The sequence below is a fragment of the Eumetopias jubatus genome, unplaced genomic scaffold, assembly GCF_037043125.1.
Source record: "Eumetopias jubatus isolate StellerSeaLion01/CBP00866 unplaced genomic scaffold, mEumJub1_p1.0 scaffold_14, whole genome shotgun sequence".
Lineage (NCBI taxonomy): Eukaryota > Metazoa > Chordata > Mammalia > Carnivora > Otariidae > Eumetopias > Eumetopias jubatus.
The window spans coordinates 4,519,471-4,536,913 of record NW_028274820.1 but is presented as its reverse complement, the minus strand read 5'-3'; the positions used below and the strand labels follow the sequence as shown (position 1 = coordinate 4,536,913).

General features: G+C 46.5%; 1 protein-coding gene across 11 annotated transcripts in view; it reads right to left on the bottom strand.

Annotated features, from left to right (window-relative positions):
• Positions 1-17,443, bottom strand: part of IKZF1 (IKAROS family zinc finger 1) — a 95,366-nt gene that overhangs the window by 1,971 nt on the left and 75,952 nt on the right. For 5 of the 11 annotated variants that reach the window (XM_028108888.2, XM_088018210.1, XM_028108892.2 and 2 more), the window contains 2 exons: positions 14,450-14,575; positions 9,899-10,033 (listed from right to left, as the gene is read on the bottom strand). In XM_028108888.2, coding sequence (XP_027964689.1) covers positions 9,899-10,033; positions 14,450-14,575 — 261 coding nt within the window. The remainder of the gene's footprint in view (positions 1-9,898; positions 10,034-14,449; positions 14,576-17,443) is intronic. The other 6 variants (XM_028108894.2, XM_028108889.2, XM_028108895.2 and 3 more) reach the window with 4 other exon arrangements.

Sequence of the window (17,443 nt, the reverse complement as noted above, 5' to 3'; positions counted from 1 at the left end):
CAGGTGACAGTCAGTGAGGCCGCAGTAGCTCTGCGCATGACAGCGACAGCTGAAGTCTACACGCGTGCGGGAAGGGGCGGGGGACATCCCCACCTCAGGCTGTCCCAGTGCTCCGGCAGACACGCCACACAAACGCCTCCCAAATGGGGCAGGTGGAGATATCTCTGCCTATGGTCACCTAGCAGAGGGACCTGCCTGGAGTCTGCACTTAAACAGAAATGACGGGACAAATGAATCCGTGAACCAGAGTCAGGGCGGGTCAATATAAACAGCACACCTTCTACCTAAATACTCACCCACCACCTGTGTCTTTTCCTCTGGATGGTATAATCGAACATTACTATATTTAATTTAAGATTAAGATTTAAGTGATGCATTTTCAATAGAGCCTTCTAAGTGATTTCCAGTAACTAGTGAACTTCTCATGAATTTAATTAAAGTACATCAGTATACAATTACTGATGATAGTATGCAATATACTTATTTAAAATAGTATTAGATGGGGGGTGCCTGGGTGATCCGTCGGTTGAGCCTCTGACTCTTGATTTTGGCTCAGGTCAGGAGCCCAGGGTCCTGGGATAGAGCCCCATGCTGGGCTCCACGGTGGGTGTGGAGCCTGCTTGGGATTCTTTCTCTCCCTCTCCACCCCTGCATGCAATCCCTCTCTCTCTCTCTTAAATAAATAAATACATATTTAAATAAATAAATAAAATAGTATTACATGATGGAATTTCAAATTCAGAACTTTAATACTCAGAATAAAATTTAATCAAAAGATACAACTGGAAGGTTTATCGAAAGCTGACTTTGGGCTCTGAAAGTAAAAAGATGCTCAGGGGCCACGTGCCACAGAGGTATGTGCGGGGAGGCTGGGGGCAAACCAAGGAAGCTCAGGGGAGAAGGTGTGCCATTCATCCGATCTTTCCAAAAATTGAACGGTGCTCAAGGAACCACTACTGAGGACTCTCAGCTCACAAGCTTCACCTCAAGAAACTTCTGGTCTAAGAGCAGGGTTGGCAGCAGTAGGCAAGCTTGTTGCTCCCTGGGAATGGTGAACCCTGAGACCAGCTCTGGCTTCTGAGTAAAGATTTGCATCAAGATGCACCTTCTCGGAATACCGGTTATAGGTCCAGTATGAACAGGGCTGCACAAATAGCAGGTCCCAGGCTGGGAAGTCTGATGAAGAAAAGCTTGTGTCACATGGGCTTCTGACCTAGAAGAGTCAGCCAGGCAAGTGGGGCTTGTGTCCCACACTGGGAGCAGCAAGGGGAAAGCAAGGGGAGAAGGAGTCCCCACACCCTCCACACTGACACCTGACCTCAAGGTCTCCTGCTAGCTCTTAGCCACAGGAGGACAGACTCCCTGGTAGTTCAAAACTTATGAACTAATTCTTTTAGAAAAATGTTTCTGACCACTGACAGTTGTTCAGGGATCAGACCCATCATACTATAAAAGTATCTTTAGGCCTCATTTCTTGCTTGCAGAGGAGATTTATCACGAAACGGCTCAGCCTGCATTCATTCTAATCTACTGGTGGTCAGGAGGGGCACATGCCCTGATAGTGGAACAGTGTGATCCTCAGATTACAGAAAGGAAAACTGGCTGGTGACCAGTCACACCCTCTTCAGAAACGGAACATATGGATGGAATCTCTCCACGAGGTGGTCGGCAGGGAACACAGAGGTGGTATTTCTCTCCCTTAAAAGTTCAAAGAAGTAATTCAATAGCGTTACTAACACCACACAGTTTTCCTCATTTTTGTGTTGAGGTGCTAAATATCTTGTTGCTCTAACCCCAGAACAGAAGGTTTGTAGGGACCCTGGTAGGGACAAGATGAGGCACAGATATTGAGGCTGATTTAGGTATGTATCAAAGTGTTTATAGCACCACCAAAAATGGTGCTTCCCCACCTCATCATCCTGCTTCTTCTCAAAGTCATGATTCTCTGGTTTTCCAAGCAACCATTAAAATCCATTGTTTTTAGAACTTGGTCTCAACAACAAAATGGACAGAAGAAAAAATCCATATATTGCAGACTACTGTGGCATATTGAAACTACCCACAGAATTTCCCTTCCCTAATACTCCACAAAGTGAGAAAAAAAAAACCAACACACCATTCACTTTGGCAACCAACTAAATAAAAGAACGCTTTCTAACAAAATAGTTAAAAAAAAAAAATCAAGGACCAAGGAAAGACAATTCTGTCCTAAGACATACAGTAAAGGGTGTCTGCTGATCTGACTTCTAAAAAACCTTAAGTATGAGTCAACAAAATCCTCAGCACTTTCCCTAATATCCTCATATCTGTAGAGCACCATTTCAAATAAGCATCTTCTTCCACTTCTGACCCAAAAGCAGTGAAAACCTCTGCTAGCAAGAACCAGGTGGCACTGGACAGGTGAGCAGTGAAGTGGGCTCTCCTGACAGGAGTCAGGTCTTCTATGGGAGGAAAACAGCCTGAAGCCCCTGCTGTCCCTCTGTGGGGCTGGGAAGCACTCTCTAACCAGGTACAGTGATAACTGGTTTAGGACATTTAAACAAATCTCAGAATGGGAGAGAGAGCAAGGAGAAAGTTTTTTAACAAAGACTGCACTTTGCCTCACCTGAACTACCCACTCCACCCCATCCTTGGCATTCTTTCAGGATTTAGAAAAGTCGATAGCTCTCACAGGAAAAAAAAAAAAAGTCTCACATACAGTGGGAAGGATGTCAAAACGTCAATCAGGCTATATTAGCCCAAGTAGAAGAGCAAGATGAAAAGAAATGTCATGGTTACAGTGAAAATATTTTCTAGCAATACAAGGGAGGAAAGGAAGTAAAACAGACCAATAAGCCCATCCTAGGAAAAAAGCTTAACTCAAGGAATAGAGGAAATATCTCGTAATTACTTTGTGACATGGGCTCCATAAAAAAATGTACTGAAAGACAGCATGGTAAAACAACAGAATGAGATGAGAAAAGATGTCAGATCTCAGGACACAAAATGAGGTCCCAAACAGTTTTATTACAGAATGAATCCATGGATTTAGAAGCATCGAGTAATAGAACATAAGCTACTAAAAACGGAATGATTGACATAGAGGAAAAACACAAGATAATAAGTGTGAATGAATGTGAAAAAAGACACAAAAATTAACAAGGAAATGCTAACAGATATGGAAGACAAATTATCCAACACAAGGACAACTGGTATCCCTGATAGAGATCAGAAAGATGGAACAAAGGATGTCTCTATAAGGAAGAGAATTTCTCAGAAATAGAAAAAATGGGATTCCCCAACTTAAAATGGCAGGAAATTTTTATTCAGAATACAAAATACCAAGACACATCCTAGTGAGGCTAGTTAACTCTAAGGTTACAGAAAGAACTCTTCAAGCATTCAGGAAGAAAATGGAAATCACCTTGCAGAAAAAAATATCAGATTGGCCTTAGACATCTGCACGGCAACATTCAACAAGCAATGCCATTATGGCACCACACACTCTGTCAAGATAGAAAGGCAACAGGTAGACGTCCTTGAACACAAAACAACTGTGGAACTAGAACACCTATAGCACCTTTTTTTTTTTTTAAGAATATCTTTATTTATTTGTCAGAGAGAGTGAGAGAGCACAAGCGGGGGGGGGGTGGCAGAGGGAGAAGCAGGCTCCTCACTGAGTGCAGAGCCCAACATGGGGCTCGATTCCAGGACCCTGAGATCATAGCCTGAGCCAAAGGAAGATGCTTAATTGACTGAGCCACCCAGAGGCCCCCTATAGCACCTTTAATGTTAAGTCCAATCAGTTAAGAGAGTAATCAAAATAAATAGAAATAGCAGTAAAAGGACTGAGTCTGAGCCTTGAATCTATTTAAATATAGAGTTAACAGTAAGCAGCTAGACTTCTGGGAGAATTAGGATTATGAACTAGAATGTGAATATTAGGAAGCAGGACGATGTAAAAATAATATAACTGAAAACAGGGGAATAAAATCATGTCCTTATTTCCCAAAGCTACAAGTCAGTAGATACTGCCTAAATTGAAACAAATGGATTAAAACATTGATTTGAAGGTCTTCATGTTTTAAATAATGCAGTGCATCTTTCTAATCTTAGAAAAATCCTTTAAAAATAATATCTTTTTGTGAGAAAATATTTACTTGAAGATCAGCCATGCCTCCAGTTTTATTTGTTTTTTTTGTTCACCTCTTAATTTTAAGACAGCTATAAAAGTGATACTTTCATTTTGAAATAGCATCTGTAATATGACAGAATCTTTACAGAAGTATTTATTTCACACCTGTCTGTCAATCCACCTGTTCATCATAGTAGCCCCTCACATGCGTATATATGGATAGAAAGATACTTAGAATAATGCTCAGCTACTCTTAATATTGGCAATTTCTGGATGTTGGGGTTTTTGGGTAATTCTAGAACAATCATCTTTCCATTAAAATTCCTTATATTAACAGTGTGTCATTTTAATAATGCAACAGGGTAGTGTTTTTCTTTTAAAAAAAAAAAAAAGAAATACTCCAAGATAATTATAATGGATAGCAGGAATATTAATCATTGTTATTTTCCCCCTTTCTCCTCTTTTGTATTTAAAAAGCTTTCTCAGGGCACTTGGGTGGCTCAGTTGGTTAAGCATCCAACTCTTGATTTCAGTGCAGGTCACGATCTCAGGGCTGTGAGATCGAGCCCCACATCCGGCTCTGTGCTCAGCGTGGAATCTGCTTGCGATTCTCTCTCCCCCTCTCCCTCTGCCCCTCCCCTCCTCTCTCTCTCTAACAACACAACAACAAGAAACAACACTTTCTCCCCGTAACTGCCCCTCCCCTCCTCTCTCTCTCACAACAACAACAACAACAAGAAACAACACTTTCTCCCCGCAACTGCCCCTCCCCTCCTCTCTCTCTCACAACAACAACAACAAGAAACAACACTTTCTCCCCGCAATTGCCCAGCAGACTAAGAACAATGAGTAGCATTGCTATGTAACATTATTATCCCCTTTCTGTTGGGCTTCACTGATCCTGTTGACCTCTATCTGATGATCTTGAGGATGAGATCTTTGATGACATAATTGGTGAGGAATGTTGCCGGCAGAATCAATACTTACTTACAGTCAAGCCAACGTGTAAGGTAAAAATTTTAATCATAGATCATGTATCAATTAAGCAAAATTATAGGCCATTCTGAGCAATATACCACAGGAAAATAATGTCACCTTACATTTTTAAGGTGCTTTCTCAAGTGGAAAGCAGTGCCACACCCATTCTCCCTTTTGATCTTCAGAATAGCCCTAGGAAGGATGCAGGGCAGGAGGCATCACACCCATTTCACAGATGGGGACACTGAGTCCAGTGACGTGCTCCAGGTCACCAGCCAATCATAGCTGGAGCTGGACCTGAACTCAGGTCTCTTGAATGCAGACCTGGAGCTCTTTCAATGGCTCCACCCGTGTGTATGATCATGTATGGTAACAGCTGCATTCCTACACACTTTCTGAATTTATATAAAGGATAAAGTCAGCATCTAGAAGTTAAGAGGGACCTTAAGAGATCCATCTTTTCCCCTTCTTTCCTTCCCTCTTTCTTTCCACCCTCCCTTCCTTTTTTTTTTTTTTTTTTAATTTTAGTGATGGAGAAGCTGTGACGAGTCAGGAGTGGTTGACTGAAATTCCATCACATTGAAGTGAGGACAAGCTAGGCATTTGGGGGTAGAAAGAGGCATTATTTTAGAAATAACTTATCAATCACCAAACTCTTGGGAAAACACCTAACAGAATACACAGCTGTTCCAATCTCCGTGCTGCTGTCCTTGTCATACTGTTGCCATCACACTTCTCCTGTGCCCCCCCCTCTCCCCCAGGGACTTCTTTCTAACCTTGGCTTGGCTTGATTAGAGGTGTGGTGTTTTTGTTTTTTTGTTTGTTTGTTTGTTTGTTTAAACACAGAAGCATCTAAATCTGAAGACAATACCTAACTCGTGGCCTCCTCCCAGGTGGCTATAGGAGACGTTCACAGGTAGTCTCATTTGGTTGGAAGCCTCAAAAAGCTAATATGGGCTGCAAAGTTTCATTGAAAAGAGTCCTCAGCAGGACTTGTCCAATTTCCCAACGTGAAAGAGAAGTCGTGCCCAGCTTCCCAAAATCGGTGACCACTAACGACCTCGGGCACACTTGCTATTGGGTCTTTGCTCCATCTCCCCTCCTGGTTACCTGGCAACTGCCCTCCGCCTCACCTGCCGCCTGCTGACCACCGCCCACTGTGCACCGCATCCGCCCACTGCACCCCGAGCCCCACCCACTGAGGCACGTTGCCCATTGCGCCCCAAGCCCCGCCCACTGCGCCCCGAGCCCCGCCCTCTGCACACCGCCTGTCAGCGCTGTGTTCTCACCTAGCCCACTGTGACTTGAAATCCCATCACAACAGCCTATTCTGGGCTCAGGACCTTGCTCCCACTCTCCTCAGGAAATGCAGGGTCTCCTCGTTCCCACAGTCTAAGAGCTCACATTTATGTGGGTGACTCCCCACAGGGCGTCTCCAGCCAGTGCCTTGCAAAAGTGTTTTAAACTGGATCCTTCTTTCCCCCAACTCTCCCACCCCCAACATGCGAAAAGCCTCTAAAATCTAATCAAAATGGAGGCTTAAGTGCAAGAGGGAGGCTGGAGCCTCAAGAACTTGGCCTCTCCTTTGTCCTACCCCCTTCCTGCTGTCCCATCTGTCCTCTGAAACCCCAAGCCTCATTAACCATTAACCCCATTCTAGACCCATGCTCTGCCAACACACATTTTCCAGGCTCCCATGTGGCCTCTACAATGGAAAGCCCTAGAAGATGAGCAGATCAAAACCAGAACTCTCTTTTTCCAGAAACTGGCATTATCGTTTCTGTAAATGGCATCCTCCTCTACCAGCACCACCTGACTCACGGCTTCCACCCCCCAGTCCCTGCCCTGACCCACACGCACGTCACCAAACCCCTCTGCTCTCTGCTCCATTTCCCACTCCTTCCCTGCCACCACTGGCCCTCTTCTTTTCCAGTCACCTTCTGGTACTTGTGGTCTGATTTTCTAGCAGGTGGCTCCCATCAAAAATATGCCAGTGCTTTTTCCTGCCTCCTGAGTTAAGGAGACGTTTCCCACCTCGGCATTCAAAGGCCATTGACTCTGTGGCCGGAGCTTACTGGGACTTCATTTTTCTTGCTTCCCCGAGGGCACATGAGGTAGCCGGGAATACTCCCTGCTCCTCGGTCAGGTCCCACACGTCTGCTCCCCGCTCCAGCCCCTACAACCGGCGCCACCATTTCCCTGTACTTTTATGTCTGTTTAGAACCCTGTCCCTTTCTTCCACTTTTAATAATGTGCTGAAACCCTAGTCCCCTGTCAAGGTCACTATCAGCTTCATGAAGCTTTCACTTTTCATCATCTTTCCTGACCATGACCCTCCCCCACGGTCCTCTCTCCTGACCATGACCCTCCCCCACGGTCCTCTCTCCTGACAATGACCCTCCCCCACGGTCCTCTCTCCTGACCATGACCCTCCCCCACGGTCCTCTCTCCTGACCATGACCCTCCCCCACGGTCCTCTTTCCTGACCATGACCCTCCCCCACGGTCCTCTCTTCTGACCATGACCCTCCCCACGGTCCTCTTTCCTGACCATGACCCTCCCCCACGGTCCTCTCTCCTGACCATGACCCTCCCCCACGGTCCTCTTTCCTGACCATGACCCTCCCCCACGGTCCTCTCTCCTGACCATGACCCTCCCCCACGGTCCTCTCTCCTGACCATGACCCTCCCCCACGGTCCTCTCTTCTGACCATGACCCTCCCCACGGTCCTCTCTCCTGACCATGACCCTCCCCCACGGTCCTCTCTCCTGACCATGACCCTCCCCCACGGTCCTCTCTCCTGACCATGACCCTCCCCCAGGGTCCTCTTTCCTGACCATGACCCTCCCCCACGGTCCTCTCTTCTGACCATGACCCTCCCCCACGGTCCTCTCTTCTGACCATGACCCTCCCCCACGGTCCTCTTTCCTGACCATGATCCTCCCCCAGGGTCCTCTCTCCTGACCATGACCCTCCCCCACGGTCCTCTCTCCTGACCATGACCCTCCCCCACGGTCCTCTCTTCTGACCATGACCCTCCCCCACGGTCCTCTCTTCTGACCATGACCCTCCCCCACGGTCCTCTTTCCTGACAATGACCCTCCCCCACGGTCCTCTTTCCTGATCATGACCCTCCCCCACGGTCCTCTCTTCTGACCATGACCCTCCCCCACGGTCCTCTCTTCTGACCATGACCCTCCCCCACGGTCCTCTCTCCTGACCATGACCCTCCCCCACAGTCCTCTCTTCTGACCATGACCCTCCCCCATGGTCCTCCTTCCTGACAATGACCCTCCCCCACGGTCCTCTTTCCTGACCATGACCCTCCCCCACGGTCCTCTTTCCTGACCATGACCCTCCCCCACGGTCCTCTCTCCTGACCATGACCCTCCCCCACGGTCCTGTCTCCTGACCATGACCCTCCCCCACGGTCCTCTCTCCTGACCATGACCCTCCCCCACGGTCCTCTCTCCTGACCATGACCCTCCCCCACGGTCCTCTCTTCTGACCATGACCCTCCCCCACGGTCCTCCTTCCTGACCATGACCCTCCCCCACGGTCCTCTTTCCTGACCATGACCCTCCCCCACGGTCCTCTCTTCTGACCATGACCCTCCCCCACGGTCCTCTTTCCTGACCATGACCCTCCCCCACGGTCCTCTTTCCTGACCATGACCCTCCCCCACGGTCCTCTCTTCTGACCATGACCCTCCCCCACGGTCCTCTTTCCTGACCATGACCCTCCCCCACGGTCCTCTTTCCTGACAATGACCCTCCCCCAGGGTCCTCTTTCCTGACAATGACCCTCCCCCAGGGTCCTCTTTCCTGACAATGACCCTCCCCCACGGTCCTCTTTCCTGACAATGACCCTCCCCTAGGGTCCTCTTTCCTGACCATGACCTTTCCCCCAGCGTTCTCTTTCCACGTTATCCTATTGATAATAGTTGACCTTTATACTGAGGATTTCTAAATGTTCTCACATCCTTGATGTTAATTTATGTTCACAGAGCCCTGTGAGGTACATAAAGAATGGAACCAAGGCTTGGAGAGGTCAAGTAATGTCACCCAGTTGATAGCATTAACACGTGGCTGTGTGCTGACACCCTCAGGTTGGTACCCAAGCCCAGGGCATTTCCACTCTTACACTGAGCTAACTAGGTATCATTCTTCCTGCATTTGCAGTGTGTGGCCTGATGAGGGCTGCTGGTGTACCTGTCTACCATCTACACTGGACAGTGAGCTCCTAGAGGAAAGGGCCACCTTGCTCTTCCCTTTATCCCTCAAAGCACCTGGCACGGGCAGAGATTCCATGGTGAGCACAGTGATCATGGCTGTGCTCCCTCTTCCCTGGGCACTTCTCAGGGGCCAGTTGCTGTGCGATTCGAGGTAGCCCATGCAGGGGGTATTATGAACTTCTGAGCATCTGCAGCTCAGCGGGGCTGCTCAGGCAGCAGGTGAATCGGCTGTGTGGGGAGCTCCCCCAGCCACACTGGGCCAATGTTCTCAGCCCTGAGCACACTGACCCGGCCACCCCTGGAAGCACACAGGTGTCCACAGGCAGATCTCCCGGATGCCCAGGACTCTGTAAGCCCACGTCTAGGAAAAATTGCCCAGATAAGACTTCTTATGTGCAAGAAGTCTATTAGAAAAAAAATCCAAAATATTTAAGACATGGTAAGCCTGCCGATGTTTGCTTTTTAAAAAAATGAGATGCTTTTTCTTTCTCCTACTCTCAACTAATGGCCACCCGAGTCTAAAGCACCCGCGTAGTTGTTTTTTTAAGAGACAGCAAACATTGGACTCTTACCAACAAATTTCTGAGGCATAGAGCTCTTACGTTTGGCGACGTTACTTGCTAGTCTGTCCAGCACGAGGGATCTCTCTGATCCTATCTTGCACAGATCTTCTGCCATCCCACTCTGATTAGCTTCTTCTTTAATGACTAAAGTCAAAGACAGTTAGAGAGGCCAGTTTAGAAACGCTTACAGTTGAAAGAATTTGGTCGCGTCCCGCGCTAAATCTGACATTTGTTAAGCACCTACGAGAGCCAGGCCCTTCGTAGGGATGATGATGATGATGATGATGATGATGATGATGATGATGATGATTTCTAATCTCCCCGGCAACTCTGCCAGGCAGACAGAGTCTGCCCACAGCCACCTGCTAATGACACCCGGGGACTGCACATTATCTCCCACAACCAAAGAAAACAAGCACTGTCACCAGAAGCTGGATGTGATTAAGCACTTGTGTCCCTCTGATGAGTCCTCCTAACTTTTCAAGGGCTCCCAAATCCACTACTCATCAACCTGCTGAGAATCCAAGAATTGTCAGAGCTGGAAATGATCTAAGGGTCCAATGCCATCGGCTGGCACAGTGAAGTGAGATGCAGAAATGCAACAGAGAATCCCGGCAACACGGGGGTCGGGGGGAGAATCCAGAGCTCCTGATCCCCAAACACACAGCAAACGCTGGAAAATCAACACCTTCTAACTGCAGAACACCTAGACCCTGCGAGGGTAAGTGTTGATGTAGGGAGTATTTCTAGCCCTGTCTTTCTCTACCTTGTTTCTTTCCATAATTGAAGAGACAACTTTGTATCTTGTGGAATCCATCCATATTCTAGTTTTTATGTTGGATGTTTGGAAATAGAACTCTTTCACGTGCCTGCAATTTATCCTAATGTACGAGGAGCTGAAAATGTCAATTATATTCCAAATAGCTACTCAATCTTCCCAGCACCATTTCTGAATGGTCCACCTCAATCCCACTGCCCGATACCTCCTCCTCCTGCTTTCTCAGATACGACACGCTGATTTAGCACAGGACCTGTAGGCTTATCCACTCCTATTCTTGATTTCTGTCTATTCTTCAAAGAGCTCCGCATTAGCTGCATGTGAATACAGCACTAGACATTACTCTTCCTTTTTGAAAATGCCAATCCCCTCCTCTGTTCTTCTAGATACGCATCACGATATTCCAATACGATTTACAGACACATTTTATGTGAAAACCATGCCTTGATTTGGGAAGACACGTGCCTGCCCCTCCCCCTCTCCACGTCCCAGCTTTGCTTTCTGGCCCCAGCACGGTGGGGCAGCGGTCCTCATTATGTCCTGAGCATTGCCTGCAAAGATGATTTCTAAGTGTTTCGGGTCTTCATTGCTATTATGAAGACCATTTTGGAAACATATATTTCAAATTGGTTATTATCGCTGGTATATGCAATTTTTTAACATTGGAAATGTGTGTTTGCTATTCGATGGGCAAACATGATAGTCTACACCCTGATTTAGATGAAGGCTACATACAAAACCCACACAGCCCAATTCCAGTGGTTGTACGTTTGACCTATCAAGCTCATATTTTCCTCACATGTCCCTGCTTCTCCGCCAAGCCCCGCCCAGGGCACCTGCAGCACTTCAAGTGGGGTTACGTCCCCAACAGGCCACAGGGCCTCCTGAGAGCAGAGATGCTCAGAGTCATCACAGTGAGGGACAAAGGAGTCCAAAGCTCCCAGGTCAATGGCTACCCGTCTTCGATGCTTTTTCCCCTAAGAGCTTGTAACACAATTTGTGTACCTGATGGATCATCTTCCAAACGCTCAAGAGAAACTTACTTTTTCCATGAGGGAAATTACAACAGAGGACCAATAAGCCTTTAACTAAATACAGTTATATTCAGAAAAATTAAACTTTCCCACCTCCTAGCTAAGCTAGGCTTTGTTTTTACCAAATCCCAAAGAATGGCCCCAACCTACGGGGATTGAAGAGGGGGGAGGCTGTCTGGGTGTCCATCTGAGCACCGAGGGGGCTGGTCTCGGGTGCCGTGGGAAGGACAGGGCACGGGAAGGCACAGGTTCAGCCAGACCCAGCACAGCAAAGCTAAGTGAGCAAGGACCACCCGCCACCCCTACCCACACCCCAGCAGCCCACTGCCTGCCCTCTGAATCCATGTCAGCTTGTACGACTAGCACTGAAGTGCTTTTATGGATTCCCTCCATACCCCGAGTTCCTTCACTGCACACAGGAAGCCTTCTTTATCTCCTGAACACAGGAACATAAGGACACATCATTGTGGTATTCCTAATGATCTGGTCACCGAAGGGAAAAAATTAGCATTTCAACACGGACGTGATTCTGGCAAGAGGGTAAGATATATCGCAGACATATAAGCTCACTGACACAGACAGCCAACGGAGGAGACCAGTCCGGTGTCAATACTTCAGTGACTGACATTTGTATGTTCACGTGAGTGCGTGATGCATGTCGACGCTCCCTAAGGCTCTCTCCTCTTTCTCCCAGAGGCTTTCTGCGACGTTGGCCAGGCCAGAATTATCACTCCTGCTTGAGGGCCCAGGGTTGCATTCACAAACAGATTCAGAGATGCAACTTGAACCCAGGTCTCAGGGACACAAAAGCTGCTCTCCCCTGGATCAGCCTGGTCTGACTTCCTAACGTGTTCCTTCAGTAACAAAATGGCAGAGAAAACCAATGTGCTCTGTCTGTGTCTCTTGTCCATTTTGTCCTCGAAATTCCATATGTATGGTTTTAAAGGAAATTCAGATCACTATGCTCAAAGAGGGCTCAGTATTATAGATAATAAATTGCAGCAAATATCTGTTGGGTAGATAAATGGCTTATTTAAACATGGATCAGTCCATTTTGGAAATATATATTTCAAATTGGTTATTATAGCTGGTATACGCAATTTTTCAACATTGGAAATGTCTGTTTTTCATTAAATGGGCAAACATAAAAGCTCACACCCTGATTTATATGAAGGATACACACAAAATCCATAAAAACCTAATCCCATTGGTCGTATGTTTGACCTATCGAGCTAATATGCTTCCTCACATGTCCCTCCTTCTCGGCAAAGCAGGGCACGGTGGCACTTACTTCCAAGATCCATTAATTTATTTTTGGCAGGAAAACACAATGTCTGAATGTTTAGATTTTATTCTAAAAGAGCATCCTCCTCTCGTCTTCTAGACACCACCCTGGGGTTTGGCCACAAATTGATGACTATTAACATTGTTACTACTGTTTTACTACCTAATTTCCTCTCTTCTAGTAACCCTCAATACCTTTCCATTCTAGAAACAGACCTCAGACTTTGGAGAAGGCTAACTGAAAATATAACGGGATCTCCTGATTTTACAGGTGAGAAGAGTAAGGCCCAGAGAGATCAACGGTCAGTCCCCAGATCAACAGCTGATGGGCGGGGAAGGCAGCCCTAGAACCAGGGAGCTCTGGCCACGTAACACGCTGCCCGTGAGTGCCAAAACTATTCGGTTCTTAGAACTCCTTTCTGACCATTTGTCTCTCCTGCTCTCACCTGTACTTAATCTGAGTGCTCTTGAACTTACTCGGTGCCGCTCAAACATACACTCAAAAATGGTTAAGATCCTAAGTTGTCTGCTATGCGTATTTCACCCTAATAAAAATCCAGTAAGTGATCACATAAAATTTAAAATGATAAAAGTGATCTTCCTGTTCCCTGGTCGATTTCTTTTACGAGCCATTCATTCAAGTCAGAGAGCTGAACGAGGTTTTAAAAAATTTTCAACTCTTAGTTTAACTTCTGCTCCTGGGTCCAAAGATGAGCTTTCCCTTGGTGGCACCAAGCAAGTGGTGTTTTGAAAGAGGTTAGCTTCACTTGATCTATTCATAAATTTATTATGTTTTAAAAAGTTAGAAAGGTGCCTTTTATTCCACCGCCGTCCCTCTGAGTAAATTCAGCCTCCTGCAAATTCAGGCGTCTGTTTACATCCTTCACTTTACATTATCTAAGATCAGAGTCAAACGCTACCTCACGATGGGGTGCTGCAAGCATCAAGGCTCATAAGAAAAAAAGCAGCCTTTCCTCGAAACCTGTGACAGCCGCAATCCTCTGGGCTGTCAGGGTTTTCCAAGGAGCTCACCTGCTCCGGGCAGGTGCCAAAGCCTGAAAGCTTTTATTCGATCAACTTCATGAAAAAAAAAATAGTTTTTTGAACAAGACTTCACATCTTATTTTGATTACTAAGCACAAGGAAGCAATCGATACTCCAATTTTTTTAAAAAAATTACCAAAAACCAAGAAAACCCCCCAAAATTTCAGGGGTCACTCTTGTCTTAGACGCTTCCCCAGCTTTCAAGAGGGAGGGGTTCAAGGTCAGGCTCTCTCTGGTGAGATGAGAGCTTCAAAAGTCGGGAAGCACGGCTAGCTCCGGGTGAAACCGTGCCATGTTAGTGGCCAAAAACTTCTGTCTGTCCCGGCCGTGGTGGTGCGCGCGCCTGCGCGTTCTGCACCCGGAGCTATGTGCCCGGGGCCCTTCTTCCCCGCGGGCTGGGGAGGGAACGCCAGCGCTTACCTGGGTACAGCGTGCCTGGAAGACCCATGCTTTGCAAGTAGTTGTGGCAACGCTCTTTATGTTCCTCTAAAGAGCTTCGCTGTTTATAGCTTCGGCCACAATATCCACATTTGTGAGGTTTACCAACTGCAGAAAACACAATTGAGTTCAAGACCCCAATTAAATATTGGCCTTATGTGTAATGGGAATGCATGCAATACAATTATTATCAAAAATCCAAAAAAAAAAAAATACCCCTCAACTCTTGAGAGCTAAAAGCCTTATGGACTCAAGTCAAAATTGCTAAATTTAAAAATGTGAATGCCCACGGGTTTCTTTGTACCAAGAACTCCTGTGAGTCTTGTTTCATCTTAATTTGCCCACAGTCCTAACTACCAAATTCTCTTGGACTTCAATCACTTTTTCAACTGGAGGAAACGGGCCACCGCCGTTTGATCAGGTAGATGCCCAACAACTGGGTGGAGACGTGAGGAATGCATCTACACTGTGGGCCAGGTCTGGCATGACACTGGGGACAGATCCAAATGCAGCCAAAGTGGATTAAGTTCCAGGATACTAAACTGGATAATTTGAGGTCTCTAAGAAACCACAGTGGATAGATATACATTAATAAAATGAGCATTCATTTCCAAGATGTATTTCCTTGTTCTAGTTTAGAGAAAGCTCCGCATTCTCCCCAAAAAGTTAAGGATGACGTGGTTTCGAGATCAGCCCTTACCAACAGAACTTACTATGAAGATGCAAGTGTTCTCCATCTTCGCCGTCCAATGTGACAGCCACTGTGCTGTTCAATATGGCGGCCACCAGCTCCACATGACTACTGAGCTTTCAAAGTATGGCTAGAGTCCCCGAGGACTGAAGTTTTGATTTTGTTTAAGTTCAGTTGACTAGACTTACAATTTAAATACCATATATGGCTAGTGGCTACCCTATTAAGCAGTGCAGGTCTGTATGATGGGTTTGGTTCTTCCCGAACTTTATTGAGCCGTATTTTAGAAAAAGAAGACTGGCACAAACAAGTTCATATCATGCCTAAGCTTAAAGACTTTAATACACAGCAACTTAAGAGATGAAATAAGTGAAGTCTCTTTATTTAAATGGCAAATATAAATTTCTATCCTCAGACCAGAATCTTCTCTGACTTCCTTCTTATGTTGTTAGATTTCACAGATTTTGAAAGCATTGTATAAAAATCAATACCATCCAAATAGGAATGTTTGGTAAAATGGTTTAACCAAAGCTTGTACTGGTTCAGTCTCTTCCTTAGGTGAATAGAAGCAATGGCTTAAGAAGACTAAGAAAAAAAAAAAAAAAAACAAACCAAAATTTGACTTCTGGGACATTTAACAAAGGAAGAAAAGGATGGATCTTTATCCAGAGAGAACGTTATATCACTAATGTCAGGAAAGTAACATTGAAATATACAATGTTGCCTAAAATTGCCCATTTTATTGAGTGCTACCTTTAGAAATTAACAGGATATAGATAACCCGTCAGTGTCCTTTCCTAGAAAAGCGATCACTTAAGCAAATTCGTGTACATATGGCATGGTGTCTGAATATCCATTTTTCTAACTATATGATTGCTTTTAACTCTGGAACATAAGAAATATGTTCACAGTAAGAAACCGAACTAAAGTATACCTTGCATCATAGCCCAATGTTCTGAAGGAAAGACTCTAGCTCAGCTCTCAACTCCCAAAGAAAGCAGTGAGGAACAGAGGGGGATGTCTTCCCTACCTTGCCAGACCACTTGAACCCTCCTCTTATCAGTATAGGACACATTCTATGCCTATATCACTACGAATTTGTTGGTCTTTGGCACCTCAGGCCTCCACCAGTGGCCAGGGAAAGCTATGAGGCTGATCATGGCTTCCGTGGAATGGGGGGAGTGGCTCCATTTGGGTATTTTCTAAGAGTTGTGTGTCAATGGCACTCTTCGATGCCAGAATCACCAGCAGCCCTGGGTCAAGGGTACAGTGCTAGCTACTTGCTCATCACTGCATCCGTAGCAGATGCATCCATAGCGGATGCGGATATATAAGAGTCTACCACTCTTATATATAGTTACTCAAGTCATTGGCCATGCTTGGAGCAGGATACCATCATCACACCTTGGAGGAAATAAGCAGGCATGGGGCCAGAATAACCAAAAGTACTGTATTAGATGTTCCAAACTTCACAAGAGGTAGGAGAGCAAAGCGGGCAGCATCTCTTTGAGTTTTAAGGACCGATATGCAGGAGAGATTTCTGCTGCAAATCAGAGTCACTGGGGTTGACGATGACGTGGTTGGTGTCACCTAGGGATGAGTCTTTGTGTTTTCCACCTGCATGGAGTTGTGCTTCCTACCAACCCCGATGCAGTCCTGTTGTCAAGTGTGCTGATGTCCACTTGACCTGCATGAATAGTATGTGTGAAGTTCCTTGGTCCCAGATCACCTGTTCGGCTCTGCACACCACCAGTATCATGGTCATATGTGAAGCCTTGCATTTGGTTCCCCAGACACCTTCACTTCTAGGGGGCAACACACATGCTCCTCATTACTGACACACTGTAAACACTGTAAGATGCTCACTGTCATCCTCCCATGTTGGGGGAGCCATCGGTTCAATCTGTCCCCCGCAGCAAAGCCCTCCCCAGCCCTCGGCATGGACCCCTGTGGGGAAAGGGGTAGCATTTGGGAGTTTCCTACATGTTGACGACCAGGAAGGAGATCAGCATGAGGAGGAGATGGCTTGGCTGGATCCCGACAGGGTACTGGCACTCCCAGGGCACCTGCGACCACTCCCCTAGCCTCCTCCTGAGCTCCTGCAGGCACCGCTCCAGGAGAAAGACTATGTTCCCCACAACACTGGCTAAAATGCGTACCACGCCTCCTTCTGGGGTCACTTACAGAATTACACATTCACGTGGAACTTCTCTGAAGGTAAACCTCAGAAACTCCCCTTTTGGCGTGGACTCAAGCCCCTCCATCTATTGGAAGTCTCTCCTGAA